This window comes from Heloderma suspectum, chromosome 6 (genome assembly GCF_057233095.1).
Source record: "Heloderma suspectum isolate Gila_16-S chromosome 6, 16-S_ref, whole genome shotgun sequence".
NCBI classification, from domain to species: Eukaryota; Metazoa; Chordata; class Lepidosauria; order Squamata; family Helodermatidae; genus Heloderma; species Heloderma suspectum.
Genome location: NC_139463.1, coordinates 92667682 through 92685060, shown reverse-complemented (window position 1 = coordinate 92685060; position 17379 = coordinate 92667682). Strand labels below are relative to the sequence as shown.

The 17379-nt window shown below is 46.0% G+C and overlaps 1 protein-coding gene across 1 annotated transcript; it reads left to right on the top strand.

Annotated features, from left to right (window-relative positions):
* The first annotated feature begins 770 nt into the window (after nt 1-770).
* On the top strand, nt 771-15703 carry LOC146341841 (vomeronasal type-2 receptor 26-like). The gene is made up of 4 exons (XM_084807060.1): nt 771-1058; nt 13116-13343; nt 13752-13878; nt 14802-15703. The coding sequence occupies exons 1-4, from the start codon at nt 771-773 to the stop codon at nt 15701-15703; spliced, it is 1545 nt and encodes a 514-aa protein (XP_084663186.1).
* Nucleotides 15704-17379: the final 1676 nt, after the last annotated feature.

Below are 17379 nucleotides of genomic sequence, written 5' to 3'. Positions count from 1 at the left end.
CCATCCAGGAGGCACCTTGGCTTTACAACATTTGACTTTCTCATATTGTTTACCATTGCATTATCCCCAAAATGGGAAAGCCATGGCGCCTTTCCTCCCCTCCTAACAAGCATGCCTGTCCTGTTGCTGAAGCCACCAGATAGACAGACATAGACAAAAAGTGAAGATGAGGGTGTGAATAACATAGAAAGGCTTTAACACACCATCTATATTCCAAATAAAATTGGGGAAAAAAATGTGTGATCTACATCTTCAAGCCCTTGTTTTATTTCAGTACACTACTGGAACTGTATGCCTTTGTCTATTTTCACACACCACTTTAAAAATGCCAACATTCCTCACAATTTTAATTAAAACATGCAGTTGTTTTAATGTAACCAAAATCTTATATGGCATAATAAGTTTGAGAGGGGTAGCCATGTTAGTCTGTTGCATAAAAAAACAAGGAATAGACTTGAGGCAGAAAGCTTAATGGACTACAGTCCACTTCAATGGATCTAGTCTAAGGGTGACTAAATCTGGATCCAACCCTATGTTTCTGTGTCAAAGCTAACAAGTGAATTAGCATCATGACAATAACTCTCCAAGCTCTCATCCATGCCATTGGACAGAAACACGGATTCTAATTTAAATTACTTGTGTTGATTCTTGAGGTTATTTTCCCAATAGCATTAATGTTAGCAATCAAAATGCCACACAATGCAGTAGTAATGATTTCACAAAGTACAGGAGACATTTTTGACTCTCAGTGGAAATCTCATTGTAGGGCAATGACTCAGAACTACCAGCATATCCTGGCCTTGGTATTTGCCATACAAGAAATCAATGGGAACCCCCAGATCTTACCCAATGTCACCTTGGGATTCCACATCTGTGATGGCCATATGAATACAAGGTGGACATCTCATTCTGCATTGCATCTTATTTCTCCATTGAACCAATTTGTCCCCAACTACAAGTGTGATATCCAGGTCAATCTTATTGCAGCCATCGAAGGACTTGACTTGGAATCCTCCCATCAGATACAAACTATATTGGGCATCTACAAGATTCCTCAGGTAGGACGTATGTGTGGAGTACAAACATTGACAAATGATCCAAGTGTTCATTTTCTGCCTGGATGTGACTTTGTGGTCTCGTATAAACAGAGATTGATAATATTTCATGTAATCGGTTATACCTTCTTATTACTGTGAATTGCAAAGCTAAAGGTAGTGAAATGATTGGAATGATTCCTTCATACTTAGGTGTTTGTTTGTTTTTTACTTCATCCACGTTAGTACCAATCAATCTGAGAAATGGTAGTATGGACACTTCCACTGTCAGAATCAGACCTCTGTAACATGGTTCATTTCATCCTTGTCTCAAATTAGAAGGTATAACCATAGAACTTAAAAACATGGGTTTGAGAACAACTTGAGTTTGGGAGTTAGAAACAAAGCCAATATACTCAGCACCCTGGGTGTCTGCCCAGCTCATCTACCCCTAAGGCTTGCCCTGGTTCCCTGCATGTCCAACATCTCTGCAACCACACAATTATCAGCCTAGGGGACCACGTCATTACCCTGCCCAGGGCCTGCTGCACTTGTTGTCAATTCCATACTCTGTACCAAAGAATTCTCCCTTAGTTGTCACAATGGAACTGAATGGATGGGGCTGATCTACAAAAGCTGATAAAAAGTTAAAACTATCCATGACAATGCACCCCTACCACCATTTTCCAGCTTTTTGGATACAGACCTATTTGCCAATACCCAGTTGCCTTCTGGTGCTGGAGTAGCTTGCCCTACCCTGTACCTAGAATTAGGGATGTACGAAACTCACTTACCTTTTTGTGGATTGATTTGTGTTGGGGAGGGAGGCGCTCCATCCCTCCCTCTGGAATCCTCGATGGGGGGAAGGTGATCGGGTTCTTCCCCCAGAATCCTGCCCAGCCGGCTCCGCTCCGTGGCGGCTCCGCGGAGCTGCCGGCCAGGGCCGTCCAGAGCTGGAGTTCCGGCCGCAGATGGGCTGCTGTGGACGCAAATGGTGGCCACCGTAGCGGCCGCCATTTGCCTCCAGCCAGGCTGCAGTGATAGGCTACGTAAGTATTTACGTGACCTATCACGGCTAACCCCCCCCCCCAAATAACACCAGCATACGCAAATGGCAGTGGCTACGGTGGCTGCCATTTGCGTTGCCTATTTTTCACGGTTCTAGCCTAGGTGAATATTTAGGTAGGACGTTACGGCAAAAAATAGGGAAACTCAAATCGCGTAGTCGGCGCTATTTGCGTTCCTTTATTTTTTGCCGTTCTAGCTAGGGATGTATGAAAGTCAATTACCTTTTAATTAAATGTGATTCAAGGAGGGGGGGAGCTCTGTCCCTCCCCCCGAAATTCTGGCCGGGGGGGAGGTGCTCCGTCCCTCCCCCCCAAAATTCTGCCCGGGGGGGAGGTGCTCTGTCTCGGGAGGCCCCCCCCGAATCCTGAACAGCCGGGTCCACAAATGGTGGTGGCCATAGCCACCGCAATTTGCGTCCCTGTTGTCAGCCATGATAGGCTATGTAAACATTTACGTAGCCTATCACGGCTGACTGCAGGGACGCAAACCGCCATTTCCAGTAAAAAAACAAAACAAAACATGATAGGCTACGTAAAGATTGATGTAGCCCATCATGGCTAGATTTTTTAAAAATACCGTGATAGACTACGTAAATGTTTATGTAGCCTATCACGGCTGAGTAAAAAAAATGAAAAAAAAATGCACGTACGCAAATGGCAGTGCCCATGGGCGCCGCCATTTGCATTCCATATTTTGGCATGTCTAGACTACGTAAACATTTACATAGACTACGGCGAAAATAGGGGGAACGCAAATAGCTTAGTATCTACGCTATTTGCTTTCCTCTTAATTTTGCCATAGTCTACGTAAATGTTTACATAGACTAGATGTGCCAAAATAAGGAACGCAAATGGCAGCACCCATGGGCGCTGCCATTTGCGTACGCGCGTTTTGTTTTCGTCTTTTTTATTCAGCCGTGATAGGCTACATAAACATTTACGGAGCCTATCACGGTATTTTTTAAAAATCTAGCCGTGATAGGGTACGTAAATGTTTACATAGCCTATCACATTTTGTTTTGTTTTGTTTTGTTTTTACTCGAAATGGCGGCGGCGACAGCCGGTCGGAAGACCGGCCGCCGCAGCCGCCACCGCTGAACCGCCGCCGAACCGCTGCCAGAGCTGCCACTGCCAGGAAGATTTGCCCAAGGTAAGTCCCGTCCCGGGGGGGGGGGCAGACCGTTTCGTCACCGATTTCAGGGGGCCGAATGCGCTGGCATTCGGCCTACCCAAGATTCATGGTGAAATTCTGTGACATCCCTAGTTCTAGCTAGGGATGTACGAAAGTCACTTAGCTTTTCGCAGCTTGGGTTTGTGGTGGGGGGGAGGCACTTCACTTCCCCCCCCCCAAAGTTCAGGTGAAGGGGGGGAGGCTTCCTGCCTTGCCCGGCTGAAATTCAGAACAGGGGGGAGGCTTGTAACAAAAAGTAAAAAAAAAAAAAAAAAGACCCCGTGATAGGCTACGTGACGATTTACGTAGCCTATCACGGCTCGATTTCCAAAGTCAGCCATGATAGGCTACGTAAATCGTCACGTAGCCTATCACGGGTGACTTTGGGAAAAAAAAGCGCGTACGCAAATGGCGGCGGCCCATGGGCGCCGCCATTTGCGTTCCTTATTTTGGCACGTCTAGTCTACGTGAAGATTTACATAAACTATGGCAAAAATAACAGAATGCTATTTGCGTTGCCCTTATTTTCGCCGTAGTCTACGTAAATCTTTACGTAGACTAGACATGCCAAATTAAGGAACGCAAATGGCGGCGCCCATGGGACGCCGCCATTTGCGTACGCGCTTTTTTTTCTTTTTTCCAAAGTCACCCGTGATAGGCTATGTGACGATTTACGTAGCCTATCATGGCTGACTTTGGAAATCGAGCCGTGATAGGCTACGTGAATTATTACATAGACTATCACGTTTTTGTTTTTGTTTTTACTTTAGTTGTTTTTTTTTAAAATGGCTGCGGCGGCAGCTGGTCAGGATGGGAGACCGGTTGCCGCCCTCGCCCGCAACGAAACGCTGCTGAAACGCCACTGGGACCCGCCCCCGGGAGGGACATTCGCCAAACCTAAGTCCCATCCCGGGGGCCAGAGGGGCGGCGGAAAATTTCACCACCGAATTTGGGGGCCGAATGCGTTGGTGCTCGGCCCCCCAAAGATTCAGGGAGAAATTCTCCGCCATCCCTAGTTCTAGCCTACGTAAATATTTAGAACGTCGAAAAATAAAGGAACACAAATACCACCCTCTATGCTATCTGTTTTCCCCTATTTTTTGCTGTAATAGCCTACGTAAATATTTACGTAGGCTAGAATGGTGAGAAATAGGGAACGCAAATGGCAGCCACTGTAGCCGCTGCCATTTGCATATGCTGGTTTTTTTTTTGCGGGGGCAGTTAGCCATGATAGGCTACCGAAATACTTACGTAGCCTATCACAGCTGCAAAGAATAGCAATGGCGGCCGCAGCAGCCCAGCCGCGGCCAGCCAGGAGACCAGCCAATGGAGCCACTGCCGCCGCCGCTGAATCCACTGCATCCGCCCCAGGTAAGTGCTGTCCAGGGGGGATTCCGGGGTGGGGGCATTCTACCATGGATTCTGGGGGATGGATTCTAAAGAATCTGGCCTCACTGGAATCTGTGGCGGAATTCTCTGCCATCCCTACCTAGAATACAGCGGAGTGGCCACAGGTAAGGACCTGGTAGAAAGTGTCAACCAGCCAAAACCTGATTAAAACAATACAGGAATTAACACTATCAAAAGAACTATTATTTTTTTCCCCCACTCTTCAGCCAAAACAGGCTCCCAGAGTGGCTTACATAGATGAATATTAAGACAGTCCCTGCCCTCGGGCTTACAGTCTAAAAGACATGACACAGAAGGAAAAGGGACTGGGAGGAAGGAGGGGAAGGGGAGCAAATACACCAATGACCAATGTGTAGGACCAGGTTGGTCTCCCCCTTATGCTTATGTTCTTCCCGGGGGGCAGGAGGTGCAGTTCCCCAGTGGCCCTTGGTTCTCTAGCCGATGAATGAGGCCAGAGTCTGCAGTCCCAAGGAACTGTCAGTTGGAGCTGTGTGTTCTTTCTAGCAGGGAGGGGTGGAGCGACCTCCCTGCAGCTCCCCCCTCTCTGGCAGATGTGTAGGACCAGGCTGGTCTCCCCCGTGTGATGATGCGTGCTGAAAGGAGGAAACTGCCAAGAATATTTACAAGAGTGGAATACATCTCTGCAGAGCTACATAGTGGACAGGTGGCCTTGCAATCAGGTGCGCTTGCACAAGATTGCCATTTTTAAAAAACACACACAACCGCATTTGTACAAATGTAAATACCTGAGCGGGGGCAGGGGTTACAATTTGTACAAATTGCAGCCATTTAAAAAAAAATAAACCAGGGAATCCATTATTGAATAGACTTGCTACAGATTGAGTCAACATCATGGGGGGGGGGGCGGGAATGAATGGAATCCGCAAGGCCGAACTGGGGAAAAATTGTTGAGGTTCACCCCCCAGATGGAAGTCTTATACATCCCTAGTTTTCTGGCACTGCAGCTCGATATCTCTTACTGAGCCCATGGTCTGCCGTGGTCTAGATTTCTGGCTCTTGGTTACGCACACAGTGGCCTTGTTAATTTACCAGAACCTGGCCACTGAGACTCCGAATTCTGTTACGCTTGAGTGAACTGCCATTACAAATGAGAAGAGCTCCAGGATCATCTCAACTACGGTCATCACTTCACTCTGTCATTGTAGCAGCCAAAGCTCTGCACACCAACAACCCCTAAAGAATATGGCAAATCCAGCGACACCACTGATGATCAGCAAAACACATCCGCAATTTCCTTCACCATGAATGAAAGTGCATATCCTCGTTTTCCATACTTGAATGATCAAGGAGCCTATACTGAGCCTCTGATGTCATGTATGAGAACCAATTGATTTTTCCATACTTACACCAAAGTTTATTTTGTGTTATTAGGTGTATTTAAAACATTTGTGTAGTGCCTTTCATCCGATAGATCCCAGGGCGGTGAACAACACATAAAAAACAATAACTGGTTTACACCATAAAACACTATAATATGCCATCATACCATTGCATTAATGATAAAATGAGGAAACAGCTGATGACCTGAATTAGAGTACAGCATTTCCTGAACTAAAATATATTAACCTGACACAGAAAATAATAATAATAATAATACAGGAATCAGACAACTGGGGAAGGCAATGGGAAACCACCCCGCTATAGTCTGCCATGTAAACGCCAGCGTAAGCAGGCTTCCCTCTAGGGGTCAGTAATGACCCAACGCATGCACAGGAGGAACCTTTCCTTTTCCCTTTCCACTACCAGGCACCACCACTAAAATAAATAAATAAATAACCCTTGGTTGCTACACAGCACACATCTGATAAGAAAGGCATTTAGAGAAGAGCTTCCACAATAGAATCAAACTATTGCTCCCAGGTAAAGAGGAAATTTCCCCTCTTGCTTTACTCAAATGAGCATTCAGTGCCTGAAGCAAGAACAAATTTGCTACTAAACAGGTAATGTTCTTCTGTAACCTAAAAAAGGGGGGATTTATTTTGTTAATTATTTCATCTATTGATTATGTTTTTAATCTCCCCAATATCAAGCATTCTCTGGGTGGACTCCAAAAGCTAAAAGAATAATTTATTTATTTATTTATTTATTTATTATTAAATTTATTAATTGCCCATCTGGCTGGTCACCCAGCCACCCTGGGTAATGTACAACATACAATAAAACAGTTTAAAACAATAAAATTCTACAATAAAAACATTTTCTAAAATACCCTAACCCACCCCAAATGCCTGCCTGAACAACCATGTTTTTAATCCACGACGGAAGCTCATTAAAGAGGTGGCATGATGGAGTTCCCCAGGGAGGGAGTTCCACAGAGTGGGGGCCACCACAGAAAAGGCCCTCTCCCTCGTCCCCACCAGTCTAGCTGTCCTGGCTGATGGGACAGAGAGAAGGCCATCCGAGGCTGATCTTGTTAAGTGGCCTGTCTGGTGCTGCTGGAGGTGCTCCTTAAGATAGGCTGGGCCGGAACCATATAGTGTTTTAAAGGTCAAAACCAACTCCTTGAATTTGGCCCGGAAAAAAAGTGGTAACCAGTGCAACTCCTTCAGCACTGGAGTGATGTGATCTCGCCGGTGGCTGCCTTTAATCAGGCGAGCCGCTGCGTTCTGTACCAGCTGCAGTTTCCGAACCGTCTTCAAGGGTAACCCCATGTAGACCGCATTACAGTAGTCTAAACGAGAGGAGACCAGGGCATGTACTACCGATGGGAGCAGATGGTCGGGAAGGAAGGGGCGCAGCCGCCGTATCAGATGGAGTTGATACAGCGCTGTCCGGCTCACAGCTGACACCTGAGCCTCCATGGACAGCTAGGAGTCCAAAATGACCCCCAGGCTGCAGACCTGGTCTTTCAAGGGTAGCTGTACCCCATTCAACACCAGGTCAACGTCCCCCAGCCTCCTCTTGTCTCCCACCAAAAGTACCTCGGTCTTGTCAGGGTTCAGCTTCAGCTTATTCCTCCCCATCCAGCCACTCACCGTCTCCAGACATTTGGACAGGGATTCTACAGCCAACCTTGGTGAAGATTTGAATGAGAGGTAGAGCTGCGTGTCATCCGCATATTGATGACACTGCACCCCAAACCTCCTGATGATAGCCCCCAGCAGCTTCACATAGAGGTTAAATATCATCGGGGAGAGGATGGAACCCTGTGGCACCCCACAAGTGAGTGGCCACGGGTCCAAAACCTCCTCTCCCAGTGCTACACTGGTACCTGCCGGAGAGGAAGGACCGGAACCACCGCAATACAGTGTCTCCAATGCCCAACCCCTCTAGGCGGTCCAGAAGGATAACATGTTCAACGGTATCAAAAGCAGCTGAGAGGTCGAGGAGAACAAGGAAGGAGCATTCACCCCTATCCAGAGCCCTCCTCATATCATCTACCAAGGCGACCAAGGCTGTTTCTGTCCCATGCCCAAGCCTGAAGCCCGACTGAAATGGGTCTAGATAATCAGTTTCTTCCAAGTGTGCCTTCAACTGCACCGCCACCACCCGCTCAATCACCTTGCCCCAAAATGTCAGATTTGAGACTGGGCGAAAGTTGTTCAGAACTTGAGGATCCAAGGAGGGCTTTTTTAAGAGCAGTCTTATCACTGACTCCTTGAGGGCTGATGGCATCACTCCCTCCTCAAGGGAGGCATTCACCACTGCCCTGATCCCCTCACCCAGTCTCTCTCTGCAGCCCATAATGAGCCAAGATGGGCAAGGATCAAATAAGTAGGTGGTCAGCCGTACAGATGAAAAACACCATACAAAAACTAAAAGTATAAAACACAATACAAAACAACAACGTTGGAATAAAATATATAAAACCACCATTTTTTTCAAGCCCCTCTTCCTAAACGCAAAAATGTCTGGGAGAAAAGAGAGGTGAGGCAGAATCGCTAAGAATGCCCTCTCTTGTAGTGACCTGTCTAATCTCCTTCGGAAGGAGGGGCACCCAAAGTAGGGTCTCTGAAGATGACTGTAAAGTCGGAGCAGATACATATGAGATGAGACATTACATTTCCTTTCACTGAGAGAGAGAAAAGAACTGACTTTAGAAAGGTGCAGCACTTGAAAGGGAAGTATACTAGGGATGGCGCAGAAATCCGCCACAGACTCCAATGACACCAGATTCAGCCCCCCGGAGTCCATGGTTGAATGGACTACTCCCCTGCGCCACCCCCCGAAATCCTCCCCGGACGGACCCTACCTGCTGCCAGCTGGTCTGGGTCCAATCACTGCTGCTGTCAGTCCGCTGTCCAGGACTATGGACGCAAATGGCATCCGGCGTAGTGCACGCCATTTGCATCCCTGCTCTTTTTGGTGATAGGCTATGTAAATATTTACATAGCCTATCAGGAAAACAGCAGGGATGCAAATGACGTCCCCTATGCCCAATGCCTTTTGCAGCCGCAGCCCAGCAGCGGACAGAAGTCCGGCTCCGGATGAGCGTGGCCGGAGGCTCTGCAAAGTCACCTTGGAGTAGAACTGGCTGGGGAGGATTCCGGGGGGAGGGACAGATCACCTCCCCCCCCCCCACGGACACCTGGACCAGAACGGTAACTAGGTTTCATACACCCCTAAAGTATACATAGTGTTTTATCTAGCAATAAAGGAGCTAAAAACCCTTGGATAATAGGAACAGTTCCGCATGTTTCCAGACACTACAGGGAGATAAAGAATGTGTTGCATCAACAGCTGCTTGTCTTGTTCATCCCCCTTGTAGTCTGTAGCTTGATCAGTTCATTTTTCCATTTATCTTCCCTTCCTCTTCCTTCTTTCTCCCTTCTTCCCTTCTCCCTCTGCAACAAGAAGTGTGTGCCCTTCCAAGAGAAGAAGCAAGTAACAATATCCCATGCTATTGCATACTTACACTCATACACACAGCTTTAGTTAAACAGTTTCAGGAAGCCTTCTCTGATGATGTGTATAAAAGCACTAATACAGTACTTTCTAAGCTGGCTCTAACCTGTGTTTATTACCTCCAATACTAAAGGTTGTCTTACTTACCACCGTTTCTCTATAAAATGCAAGACTGCTGTATGTCACACCAGAATATCCAACACAAGCCACAGCAGAATCTCAAGTAAAAATCAGGAGGCACTTCCTTGTGTATTAGGACTTGGCAACTAGGTGCCTGGAGACCCAAAAACTAGGGATGGGGAGAATTTCTCCCCAAAACTTCGGGGGGCTGAGTGCCAATGTATTCGGCCCCCCGAAGTAGTTTCGGGGAGAAATTCTCCGCACACCCCCCGCCCCCCCCCCGGGATGGGACTTACCTTTCCCGAATGTCGCTCCCGGTGGCGGGTCGCAGCGGCAGTTCGGTAGGGCTTCAACAGGGGCAGGGGCGGAAGCCGGTCTTTTGACTGGCTGCTACCGCCACCATTACAAGAAAAGTAAAAAAACAAACAAACACCCCCGTGATAGGCTACGTGACGATAGTCAGCCGTGATAGGCTACGTAAATCGTCATGTAGCCTATCACGGGTGACTTAAAAAAAAAAAAAGCGCATACGGCTAATGGCGGCCCCCATAGGGAGCCACCATTCCCGTTCCTTATTTGGTCGCTGTAGTCTACGTAAAGATTACGTAGACTACGGCGAAAATAAGGGCAACGCTATTTGCATTGCCCTTATTTTCACCGTAGTCTACATAAAGATTTACGTAGACTACAGCGACCAAAATAAGGAACGTGAATGGCGGCTCCCTATGGCGGCCGCCATTTGCGTACGCGCTTTTTTTTTTTTAAAGTCACCCGTGATAGGCTACATGATGATTAACGTAGCCTATCACAGCTGATTTTGCAGATCTAGCCATGATAGGCTACGTAAATCGTCACGTAGCCTATCACGGGGGCGTTTTTTTTTTTTTTTACTTTTTATTTCGCGGCCGGGCGAGGCGAGGCGCCTCCTCCCCGGCCTGAATTTCGGCCGGGTGAGGCGGGAAGCTTGCCCCCTGGCCTGAATTTCGGCCAGGCGAGGAGGGAAGCCTCCCCCCCCTGGCCTGAACTTCGGGGGGAGCAGCGAAGCACCACCCCACCACTGCGAAGCAAGCTGCGAGACCAGGTAAGTGACTTTCATGCACCCCTACCAAAAACTCACCAGAGTGTGGCCATAATCCCCACACTTCCTTCTACCTTTAGCGAAGTCAATGGCACAAGAGCACTCAACTAAACTTTAAGAGAGGTGAGGAAAAATGTGTCCTGCCTAAAAGAAATGTGTTGAGGAGGAAAGCCCACCCCATTCAGAACCCTTGGTACAGCGGTGTCCTTGGCAATGGATAGGCTTACTCCCTGCTCCAGGCGACATCATCACCATCATCATTTTGGCAATCAATCTTGCTCCGCTGACTTTAATAGAGCTGGGGAGAAGGGTTCCCTTTCCAAAAATGGCATATGGATGGAAGAAAGGTGAGAACCTATAAAGGGAGACAAAAAACATCCAGGGTGGGGGGTGGGGGTGGGGAGAAAAGAGAAAATTCAGAGAAGGGCTGCTCCCAACACTTGACCTTCCACAGCAATTTGTGGTGGTGCCCAGGACATTTTTTTTTCAAAATGTCACCTGTACCTGCAGGCCACAAAAGGTTGCCTAGCCTTGATAAACAGGGACTAATCCCATGTAGACAGCAGAAAAAAGCTGTTAATTCACTTTGAAAATCATTCTGTCTATCCACCTACTCCCAATCTATGTGTAGCTTGTATATGGTTCAGTGATGATGGATAGCACCCAAGGAATTCCTTTCTACCAAATGGTCCCAAATGAAGCCTATCAGTACAGGGGGATTCTGCATGTGCTGCTCCATTTCAAGTGGACATGGATCGGATTATTCACTTCAGTTGGAGTTAATTTGGAATGGATCAAGCAGGTTGTGGTTCAACACTTTTCCAAGCATGGCATCTGCTTTGCCTTCATAGACAAAATCTACAATCTAGGTATGGACAATGTGTTCAGAGATATTAGACAATGGTCATTTAAAGTGCGTGATAGAATTATCAAAAGCACAGCCAAAGTGTTTCTCTACTTCGGAGATCTTCGTTCCATGTTGATTTTGAACTGGATACTATCTCTCTCAGATATTAAAGAAACAATACAAATGGCAATTGGTAAAGTGTGGATTATGACAGCCCAGCTAGAATTGAAATCATATGGCAATGTGCAGACCTGGAAAAAGAATATCCAAATATTCCAAGGTGCTCTATCCTTTGCAGCCCACTCCAATGAACTACCAGGATTTCAACCCTTCCTTCAGAGCAGAAATCCTTACAGCACACAGGAAGATGGTTTCATCGGAGACTTCTGGGCATTTGCGTTTGGCTGTGTCGTCTCAAATTCTGTTTTGGCCAATATGACTGGAGATCTCTGCACCAGGGAAGAGAGGCTGGAGAACCTCCCAGAGCATGTTTTTGAAAAGCACATTACAGGCCACAGCTACAGCATCTACAATGCTGTCTATGCTTTGGCTCATGCTTTACATGCCATGGTTTCCTCCACATATACAGGCAGAGCAGCAGTGGAGAGAGAGAGATGGAAACCTCAGAAACACCAGCCATGGCAGGTAATTTCTCAAGTGCTCAGAAAGTCCATATATCTTTTTCAGTAACCTGGTAGCTATAGGTGTGGGTATTTTGCACCATTGCTGGCAATACTTGGAGCAAGATCTTCAAGAAGACACTGCAGACCTGTTTCTTCCACAGCTTTGTCACTGGTAACTTTACCATTGCATACAAATATCAAACCAACTCATGGGGCAGGAGTACCATCTCTGAGTAACTCAACAGGTATTAATCTGTGTAGCAAAGCAAACAGGTTCTGTTTGAATGGGTGATGAATGAAAGGAGGCTAAGCTGTTACTGAGCATCTTGGAGCCACCACGATGCGATTTAAAATAGAATCGGAATTTGGATTGACACGTCTTAGCAAAGGGGCTTTTCCTTATGTTTGAGAAAGGTAGCCAGAAATGCTCATTCTGGACCAATAGATTTGGGGAGTCTTTGGTAGCAACCTCCCAGTGCTTTAGCTTCTTTCCTAGATCAGATCTTCCATAGGTGGGGACACGGGCATTCTAACGCTAATGGTTTACGAAGTGGGTGAGGGACGGGTTGCGTATTCCACCTCTTCATTTGGAAATGGAGCCAGATGTTGCCCTTTGGGAAAAAAAGATGTTATGTGAACATATGATATTGTAGCACTGTTCCATAGCAGGAGCATTTTTTGCCCCCAAAGTGGAAATGAGGCCACTGGGTATATTTTGTCACTGCTTCAACTGGTGCACGCTTTCCTTCAAAATGCATCCAAGATGTAAGCTTCAAGAACAATCAGGATGGAGATGATAGATAGATGATAGATAGATAGATAGATAGATAGATAGATAGATGATTCCGTTTCTTGCTGAAACCTTTTTATTAAACACTTCTTTTTCATATTCAACCTAGCTCCACCACTTTCTGAAACAAGTGTCTTTTAACAACAGTGCTGGGGACAAGGTTTCCTTTGACCAGAATGGAGTATTAATAACAGACTTTGATGTTATAAATTGGGTCATATTTCCAAACCATTCTTTTGTTAGACTAAAAGTTGGAAGGCTAAACCCCCAAGCTCCAGTAGCCGAAGCATTGACCCTTAATGAAGATAACATTGTATGGCACAGCTCATTTCACCAGGTAGGACCTGAATGAATGCAGGCCTTTGGGAAGCGTGTCAATTATGAAGTTATCTCGCATGACATGATGCATGGATTAGTTTTTAAGCATGTACAGCGACCCTCTGTATATGATTACTCAGAAGTAAGTCCCACTGAGTTCAAAGGAGCTTACTCACAAGCAAATTGGTCTGGGTTGAGTCAACTGGCTAAGCATCTAATCCATGGAAATATTTGCTTTTGGCCTTTATTTTAAAGGTAAAATATTCTATTGAAGTGCATGTCACAATCAGGAAACCCACAGAAGCTGATGGCATTATATCGTGTTCGCTTCTGAACCTTAAGGATTCTAACCCATTCGCCTGAAGATTCTCATATTTCGTTGGTGGAATAGGCAGTTTACCATTCTCTTCTGTCTTTCCTGGATTAGGCACAACCCATCTCTGTGTGTAACGGCCATTGCCAGCCTGGCCACAGCAAGCAAAAGAAGGAGGGGGAGCCATTCTGCTGCTACAACTGCATTCCATGTCCAGAAGGGAAGATTTCTGACCAGAACGGTGAGAATTATATCATACAGCACTTTTCAAATACAACGGGGGGTTCACACTATCAGCCGGTGGTGGTGGCTGAGGAAAGAAATCTTGTTTTTCTTATGGGTAGCTCAATGAAAATATTGACCCAGTGTGCAGCTGCTGTGAAAAAGGCAAATTCCATGTTGAGGATCACTAGGAAAGGCATGAGGAATAAAACTGCCAATATCATACTGCCTTTATACAAATTTATGATGTCACCACACTTGCAATAATGTATATAATTCTGATCACAGTACCACAAAAATGGATTTTGTAGAGCCAAAATTGGTGTAGGAAATGGTGAAATGGTGTATCAAGGGGCTGGAGCAACACTCCCATGAGGAAAGGTTACTATATTCAAGAGTTTTTAGATGAGAGAAATAGTGAATGTTGACGGTGGATACTATGAAGATGTTCAGATTTAGCCGCGGCTTTGGGAGGGGGAGGGAAGGAGGCCGGGATGTGCATAGGAAGCTGTTTAACATGGCTTCTGTAGTCCCTCCCACCCTTAGGACTACCCCCTTTTCCCTGTCTCCATGCTGTTTCCGAGCGTGGAGATGCAGCCGGTGTAGAGAACTGTGCTGGCTATGAGGGGGTTGGGGCAGGGAGTGCGGTTTCTGGGCTCTGAGATTGGAGCCCTGGTTCCGACCTCAGATCCCAGAAACCAAATAGTCCTCTGTCGCCAGACACTATCCAGGGGACATAAGATTGCTCCCTAAAGGTGCCACCCCTTTTTCACACAAATAAAGCAATATACAATTACATCAGTTTGTATGTGGATGCCCATGCAAATGGTTATCTATGAGTTTGATTCATTATTGTAGGCACTTTCCCACTAAAGTGAGTTCTTTAAGAAAATTACAATATGGAATATCTGTATAACTGAAAATACATCTTCTAACTTTCAGATATGACTGACTGTCACCAGTGTCCAGAGGATCATTATCCAAATAAGCACCGCAGTTCATGCATTCCAAAGCTTATAACTTTCTTATCTTATGAAGAACCTCTTGGGCTTGGTTTGACAACTGGTGCTCTTTCATTTTTTTTAATCACTGTTTTAGTGCTAGGAATTTTTATAAAGCACCATGACACTCCCATAATCAAAGCTAACAACCGGAACCTCACTTACACTCTTCTCATCTCCCTCTTGCTTTGTTTCATTTGTGCCTTAGTATTCATTGGCCAACCCCTGAGGGTGACATGTCTCCTCCGCCAAACTACCTTTGGCATAATTTTCTCAGTGGCTGTGTCGTCTGTCTTGGCAAAAAACATCACAGTGGTTCTGGCTTTTATGGCCATCCAGCCAGGATCCAGGATGAGGAAGTGTGTGGGGAAAGGCCTGGGCACCTCCATTGTTCTTTCCTGTTCCCTCATTCAAGCAGGCATTTGTGCTGTGTGGTTGGCAACCTCTCCTCCATTCCCAGACGTTGATATGCATGCAGAAATGGAAGAAATTGTATTGGAATGCAATGAGGGCTCAGCTACGATGTTTTACTGTGTCCTGGGCTACATGGGCCTCCTGGCTATTGTTAGTTTTACTGTCGCTTTTCTAGCGAGGAAACTCCCTGATCGTTTCAATGAAGCAAAATTGATCACTTTCAGCATGCTGGTGTTTTGCAGTGTCTGGTTATCCTTTGTTCCAACGTATTTGAGCAGCAAGGGGAGACACATGGTAGCTGTGGAGATATTCTCCATCTTAGCCTCAAGTGCTGGGTTGCTGAGTTTCATTTTTTTCCCTAAATGCTACATGATTGTTCTGAGGCCTGAGCTGAACCATCGGGAGTGGCTCATAAAGAGAAAGCTCTGATTAAATATCCTTCTGGCCTCCATCTGCAGCATCTTATAATTAGGGATGTATAAGACACTTGTTTCAGTTTGCTTAGGACCCTGCCCATTCCCACCTCCTAACCCTGAATGTGAGTGCAATCTGCACTCCTTGGCCTCTAATTTTGTTCACGAGGGGGGGGGGGAAATATGTCTGAAAAAACACATAAATTTTTATAATATACATTAGAAAAATATGCATGAAAAATGCGTACTTTTAACAAGTGCAGAAAGAGTATTTAATCATTGGGATAAGATTAAATACTTTTGAATGCGCACCCAGTTACTTCATGATTTTACATAACATGATGAAAAAAAAAATCCTTGCAATCTGATATCACCATGTGTCTGACCAAGTTTCAAGTTGGAACGTGGAGAACCTCCTTGTTTTCCATGTCCCTACACATAATTCATTCCAGTTTAGAATACTTTGGGTTTGGTTGGTCATCAAGAATGTATTAAAGGCCCAGACCAATGTATGTGTACAGTGAATTGTCCCTTAAGTTCTTTCCCCCTCACCAGCTTTTACAAACCATTGCGAAATAAATAAATAAATAAATAAATAAATATTACTTAGAAAATTTTATCATGAAGATTTGTCTTTTCTTGTCAGTAGTTTCCAAGGGAGAATCTCTTTCTGTGTGCTATCTGTGTGTTTGTCTATATATCTCACAAATTCTTGGTCCCCATCCTGCCCATGACCTCTCCACTCTGGCACTGACCCCTTTACCTTTTCTTTTGGTGCCCAAGTCTCTTCCCCCCAACACACACCATTTGAACCATGTGAAGTGAGCCGCCTGATTAAGGCCATGACACATTTTCCTGTTTTGATGGGAACCGCTGGTACTTTATTTCTGGGTGGGTAGAATGCTTTCTTCTTTCTGTTCATCCATCACTTGCTAGATTTCCATTCACATATCAACAGGCAACAGATGACAGTTCCGTCAATTAGAAAATAGAATCAGGGCTGTCCAAGACATTTTGCTGTCTGAGGCAATGGATAAGACGGAGACCCCTCCCATTCCATGTCCAAAAGCTGACTGGGCTGGTCCTTGAATCTTTCCTCAACAGTGACAATGGGGCAGCGTCCTCCACAACACCTGAAGGCAGCGGACTAATGTAGGGTTGCAGGGCAGGCTGTATGGCCCACAGGGTTCTCTTCCAATACGTCGCTGCTGCCTCTCAAGTCAGAACCTACTGCCTGGCATGACCGCCTCACTCCGTCCAATGGTAGGGCCAGCCCTGATCAGTCTCACTCAGCTTATCAGAGTAAGTGGGTGAACATTCATTCTGGTTTTTACAAGTTGTGAAGCAGGCCCCTCCGGGAAGCCGAGGCCGAGGCTACACTTCCATCAACAATGCTTCGAGTACCTTTACTGTTTTTATTGCAATGGCACACACTGCCCATTCTGTCACGTTCCTGTGTTTTTGGTGTAACATCATTGAAAGGCACACTGCGGTATATCTACTATTTGAAACGCAACCTTCATGCTTCTCCGATTGCCGCCACTGGTTGCTCCTTTACTTATAATGTGGATGAGGCACCGCCCCCTTGCCCCCCTCTCTTTTCATTGTCCCACACATGTGTGCTCCTGTGAACCCTAGTGGGTGGTCCATTCACATATTTTCTCAGTAAATTTCATGCTAGATTGAGTCAAT